The following is a 6,621-nucleotide window of genomic DNA, read 5'->3' on the forward strand; positions in this document are numbered from 1 at the left end:
AAGTTGTATATATTATTGTTTGAGTTATAGTACTATAAATATAAAAATAATCATTTGGTTTTGGTTTTCTCTTTTGACGGTATTGATGGCTGACTAAAGTATTCATTCTCGAGTTGTCATCTTCCAAGTTATAGAAAAATTAATCTACGTAAGGTATTTTTTTTTTACCTTTTTATGTCTTTTATGTTTTGATTATTGCAATATTCATAATTGACAGTACACTGTTAGATCTCTAATTATAATATTAGATGTGCGGATGTTGTGATTATTCTTTTTATATGGTTAATCTGATTATATGAAAGTTTATACTTTTTGTTTGAATTATAATACTGTAGAAGGAAAATTAATCATTTGTATTAGGTTTTTTCTTTTGATGTTATTGATTGCTGCTGAAATATTCATCATTGAGTTGTCAGGAAGAAGAAATTTGGACACAGCAAACATGTTTTTTTTTCAAATTTTTTCTATATTTAGTTCACATTAAAATACATTTTTTATTTCGTATCTTAAAAAAAATATTCTTTTTTATAATTGCAGTGAGGCCTAAGAAGAAGATCAAGTAGATAAAAATCATCAATTTCTAGTTTTCTATTTCAACTTTGTTGTTCAAAACTATTTTGTTTGTTTGAAATCTTTTGACTATGATATGATATTATGAGATAATTGTGATTTTATTAGAAAATCGTGTTAAGAGAATTTATGTTAATTTTGTTATAATTAAAAATGTCAAGTATAAAATAATTTTTCTTGATGATTATTTAATTTAGTGGAAAAATAAATAAATATTCAAATAAAATTGTAAAAAATAAATCAATATTATAATATTAAGAATTCTTAAAAAATAAAATAGACCCTTAGCAACGCTTAAATTAATGTTATCGGCGCTTAATTAAGCGTCGCTATAACTTGCGCCCACCCTGCTTCTGGCGACGCAAGAATAAGTGTCGGTAATATCTTTGGCGACGCTTTTAAGGGTTGGGAGAAGTCTTTTTAAGCGTCGCCGAAAGTCTTTTTTGTTGTAGTGTATAGAATTATCTTGGAAGTAAATAATTTCAAAAATGAAATGTTATCAATAATTGATATACTTGAAGATTTGATACTATTGTCAAATCATTATAATTGATTTGATTTTTATTTTATTTATAGATTTGATTTTTATTTTATTTTATTTTATTTTATATTATTGATATTTAATTTTCACTATTTAAGTACTAGACTTCTTATGTAATACACAAGAAAATACAAGTAATAAAAATATTATTTTTTTTATCTCAAAATTTTATATAGTATCAGAGTCAAAGTTTTGTTATTGAGCTATAAAATTTAGTCTTTCGCTGTCTCCATCAATGGTTACTTTAGTCATTGATAGAGGACGCTCTAATAATGCTTTATTAATTATTATTATTATTATTTTTAAAATAATATTTTATTGTTGTATTCGAGAGAATATTTTATTCATCAACATCCAGTGACACTCCTGCGTTTCAAGTCAACTCGTTGTCATTAACATCCAGTAACATTCCGATGTTTCAAGTCAACTCGCTGTCATCAACATCCAGCGACACTCCGGTGTTTCAAGAAACTCGCTGTCATCAAATTCCAGTGAAACTCAGGCGAATCAAATCCAACTCACTGTCATCCAGCGTAACTCCGGCGTTTCAAGTCAACTCGCTGTCATCAAATTCTAGTGAAACTCTAGCAATTCAAAGCAAATTCACTGCCATCCAGCGAAACTCCGACGATTCAAAGCCAACTCGTTGTCATCCACATTTCATCCCATCGACAACATCCTCTTCAATCTCTTCCCAAGGCTATATTACACCCCTCTATGTTACATCCCACAATCATGTGACTTACATACTAACCAAGTCGATTCGACGGAGTATGTGGTAAGTTGGGCAGTCTCAACATCTACTACCCAACTTGAGGGGGAGTGTAGAATTATCTTGGAAGGAAACTATTTTAAGAATGGAATGTTATCAGTAGCAAATCAATGAGAATAATTGATTTGCTATTTGATTGAAGATTTGTTGCTGATTGTCAAATCAATTATGATTGATTTTTATTCTATTTTATTGATAAATTTGATTTTTATTTTATTGATATTTTATTTTATTGATATGTAATTTTCACTATTTAAGCAATAGGCTTCTTATGTAATACACAAGTAATTACAAGCAATAAAAATATTATTTTTCCTCTTTCAAAGTTTCAAAATTCTATAGAATTTTGAGAGAGGGAAAATAATATTTTTATTGCTTGTATTTGTTTTTGTATTACATAATAAGTATAGTGATTAAATAGTGAAAATTACATATTAATAAAATATCAATAAAATAAAAATCAAATATATAAATAAAATAAAAATCAAATCAATTATAATTAATTCAAAAATAAGTTGCAAATCTTCAATCAAGTAGTAAATCAATTATTTTCATTGATTTGCTACTGATGATATTCTATTTTTGGAATTGTCCTTCCATGATAATTTTGTAGTAGTGTTAATCATTTAAGTGAATCATTTTATAATCTTAATGTTTCGATAAGAATTTTCATAGTATATGATATATAGTGGTTGAGAATCTTGAAATTCAATGACTTTTCAATGTCAAATTTATAGTGGAAAAAAATAATATTATATTTTTCTTTAAGCCAATATTTAATAATTATTCATTATTTTAGTCTATTTGAGTCTATCGAAACAAATACAATCATTTATAATAAGAGTTTAGAATCTTCTTCTGAATCTCAAATAATTGGGTTGATGAAACTATTTTGGAATGAGATCCTAGATTGAATATTTCTATATGGCGACATATTATTAATCATAATAATTATGAAACTAGACGAAATTACATTAAAATGAGGTCATATCAACATATATTGTAGGAGTATATGATATCTGAATTTAAAAAGTAACAACGATGATTTTAATACTCAGCTTTTATTATTTTATTATATTGATTTTTGTGTGAAAAATTATAATCAGGGTAGATTTTATATCGTGACTCCGCCCTTATTATTCTGAAAGGAAAAAATGAAAAATTATATTAATACATATGAGAGTGATATATAGAGAGAACGAGAGAAAGAATAATTATTGCATCACTTAATTGGAGAGATTTTTTCGGCCAATTCCAAATTTTCTTTCAATCTTTTCTCATGGTATATTTTCAAAATGGTCACCCAATTATAAGTCAAATAATAATCAAGTTATTGTAATGAGTATAATAGATTAAGTATGGATTTTGTAATTTTACTAGAATCATTGAATTGACTATATTGAGCAATGCATGGATGAGCGTCAATTATTTGTATTCTTGTTTAATAACAATATTCTCCGTAAAAGTATTTCCACCACCAGTCAAGTCTCCAGTCCGCCACCTCTATTTCTCAAATTTATTTTCAACGGTTGACATATAACTTATGTGAAATGAAAGGTAGTTTGATTGTTTGATTCTTTACCCCCTCCCTCCTCGTGGATCGATCTTGTGTGCATGCATGGTCAATAATGCATGCAGGCAGACAGACAGACAGATTTTAGATAGATATGATGCTAGAGCTAGAACTTAGATAGGATCATGTATAGAACAAGCTAGATAGATAGATAGATATAATATAGGTTATAATAAGATTCAACAAATTAATAATGTATGGTAGCATAAGGACGACGCGTATGGGATCTCCAAAATCCCCGGAGGAGAATATGATGACTCCCAGGACAATTAGGTCAGCAGCAGAATTAGTGGGAGAGATTGATACGAGTGCTCCCTTCCAATCTGTCAAGGCTGCTGTTAACATATTTGCTGGTGCTTCTGATGGAACTAACAACTCCTCTTCTCCTCGTCTTATAACTACTACACCAAAAACCAAGTGGACACCAACATCCGACGAGGTACGTAAGTTATCACTTGCATACATCTCCTCGGGATCAAATCTGTTGTTCCAGATTTTGTATTCCACTGTGGTTCCTCCGTTAGGTTGGTGCATAGTGGAACACAAAATCTGTAACAAAAGATTTAACCCCATTTCTTCTATCTCAAATTAATTAAGCAATGCATGCATGCAGAGAGTGCTTGAAAAAGAAAGCCAAATGCTTTTCGCCCTCAAAGAAGTCGACAATTACAAACAACATCTGAAAAGCGCAGAAATATCCAAAACCCAAACCACCCGCGAGCTTCAAAAGGCCAACAGTACGCTCCAGGAGCTCCAGCACAAACTCGATGCCGCTAACCAATCCAGACTCGCGGCAATTGAAACCACACAACTCTCCAACAATTTGGCTCGAGACCTCAAAGATGATACTTCTGCTGCTGCTGCTGCTGCCCGTGCTAGTTCTACTGCTGGTCCCCACGACTTCAAACATAATCTCGATCATGTCAGACAAAACTACAAGCTTTCTTCCTTAGACTTGATTGCAGCAAAACAACAGCTCACTCAAATTAAAGAAAACTTTGATGCTGCCTCCCTTAAAAAGTTTGCTGCTTTTAAGAAAATGACCGATGCCCAACAGCAAAAAGAGGCTAATTTCCAAAGACTAAAGAAGCTCACCAATCAACTTGAAACTGTCAAGGAAGCTCTCAATCAAGTCAAGCTTGCCTCTTTACAGACCAGAGAAGAGCACGCTAGAGCCGTCTTAGAGAAAGAAGCCGAGCTCAACTATTTGAAACAGACCAAGAAGGAAAAGGATAACAAACTACTCGCTCTAAGAGAAGAAGCTCATCATCTTCAAAGAGATGGTGGTGGTGGTATTGATCAAGAAGAAGACCTCAAGGCAGCCCTTCGAGAAACAACACAAGGGATTGTTGTTCTTCAGGAGCAGCTGAAGAACGCTGGACAAACGGATTTGGAATCTTTGAGAATGAAGAAACTGTTGCAAGGACTGGAAGAGGAAGAGGATTCAATTCGGAGCTTAGTAAACTCTTTGAAAGAAGAACTTAACGGTCTTGTGCATGAGAGTTCCGAATTCAAGAACAAGGCTGAAGAATCTGAATCAATTGCAGAGAGCATGAGAGCGGAATTGGAGCGAACCAAAGCTCATCTAGAGGCTGCTCTGGCCACAGAAACAATAACCGAGCAGGATTCCACTAGTCGAGAAACGCGTTACAGCATTCAACGGCTGTTACAAGAAGCAGAAATCGCAAGACAAGAAGCCGAAGAAACTATTCGAAATGCCAAACAGTTGAATCGAGAGGCAGAAAATGGGAGGATTGTAACCAAGGAAATGGAAGGAAAACTCCAACTTGCTCTAAAAGATGCCAATTTTGCCAGGGCTATAGAGAAGCTTGTGGGAGATCGAATCCACGAGGCATCTTCTCCAAGGGCTGAAGCCCACTCTAAGAAGCCAGAAATGATCAGATTATCCGCAAATGAATTCAGATCATTACTTGAAAAAACAGAGGAATTTAAAAGGTTGACTTCAGAAAAGGTGACCAATGCGATGGCACAGGTAGGATCGTGCAAGAGCAAGGAGAGAGCAACGACGTTGAAGGTGGAGGTGGGCCTAAATGAGATTAAGGAGATCAAGGACATGGTAGAAGCTCTGAAGAAGGTGGACGAGGATACGAGTGCAAAGATAGTGATCGAAAGTGAGTTACAGAACAAACGGATAGAGAAAGGACAAACCGACTACTTGGGGGAAAGTTCTCACCACCAGTAGGAGGAGATGGATGCACATTACACATCACATCACATCACAATCATCAATATCTTAATTAACTTGTAGTTCCCTAACAACCAAATTTGCATCTGCCCAACTCTAAGAAATTTCAATTGTTCACATCACAATATTGTTGTTGGTTGATTCATTTATTTTATATGTATAATCCCAAAAAATAAGGTAAAAGACTAGAGATAGATCAAATTAATAGTTTATGGGAAGATCCTTAAATTTAAGGTAGTTCTTTATCTATATAAAAAGAAAGAAACGGGAGTTCCAATTTGATAGTAAGGAAATATTTCACATACAACAAAATATTGTACTCTTGGTTCAAGTTGTCCACCACCATATCCATCTGTTCAAGCTCACCAGGTAAGTTATCAACGTGGGAGGCGACTTCTTTGTTCTTTCCACCTATAAATTTAAGATCAAAATGTTTCCCCTTTCTCTTGCTTCAGATACTTGAGTTTGAATGGAGCTATGAAAGCCTCAGCTAACATCTTGAAAGATCTCAAGCGAGCAATATTCTTGTTGAAGTACCATCTGAAAGCTACATAATATAAGTAACAAGGAAAAGTGTGGAGTTTGGAGCACTGTTTTAGTCCCAAGCTTGAGGGGAGTCATGGCGTTTAGATAAGTGTTGATGAACATGGAGGGGTATCAGTTCCACGCATATGCAGCCATGACTGGGAGAGTAACACCAACTCGGATGAACGTTTTTTCAGTTGCCTCGAGGCCTTGATCCCAATTTGTGAAGTAGGAGGGAGTTTTTTCCCTTTTGTGAACGGCGGCTCGATTTGAGCCTTCATCTTGGCTAGAACTATTTGAATTTATGTGGTCACTAGTATAATTAATAATTTTGCAAATGTCATATTTAATATAAGTCAAAATAATATGACTTAATGTGAAATTAAGTTTATGCCTTATGAGTTTATTTGTCATAAATAAAAGTAATGATACTA

At 33.4% G+C, this 6,621-nt stretch overlaps 1 protein-coding gene across 1 annotated transcript; it reads left to right on the forward strand.

Moving 5' to 3' along the window:
* The first annotated feature begins 1,524 nt into the window (after positions 1-1,524).
* Positions 1,525-5,659, forward strand: LOC124939077 (WEB family protein At1g12150-like). Its single transcript, XM_047479587.1, has 3 exons — positions 1,525-1,889; positions 3,661-3,895; positions 4,070-5,659. Exons 1-3 carry the CDS (start codon positions 1,525-1,527, stop codon positions 5,657-5,659), a joined length of 2,190 nt encoding a protein of 729 aa, XP_047335543.1.
* The last annotated feature ends 962 nt before the right edge of the window (positions 5,660-6,621 follow it).

This window comes from Impatiens glandulifera, chromosome 5 (genome assembly GCF_907164915.1).
Source record: "Impatiens glandulifera chromosome 5, dImpGla2.1, whole genome shotgun sequence".
In the NCBI taxonomy this organism is placed as follows: domain Eukaryota; kingdom Viridiplantae; phylum Streptophyta; class Magnoliopsida; order Ericales; family Balsaminaceae; genus Impatiens; species Impatiens glandulifera.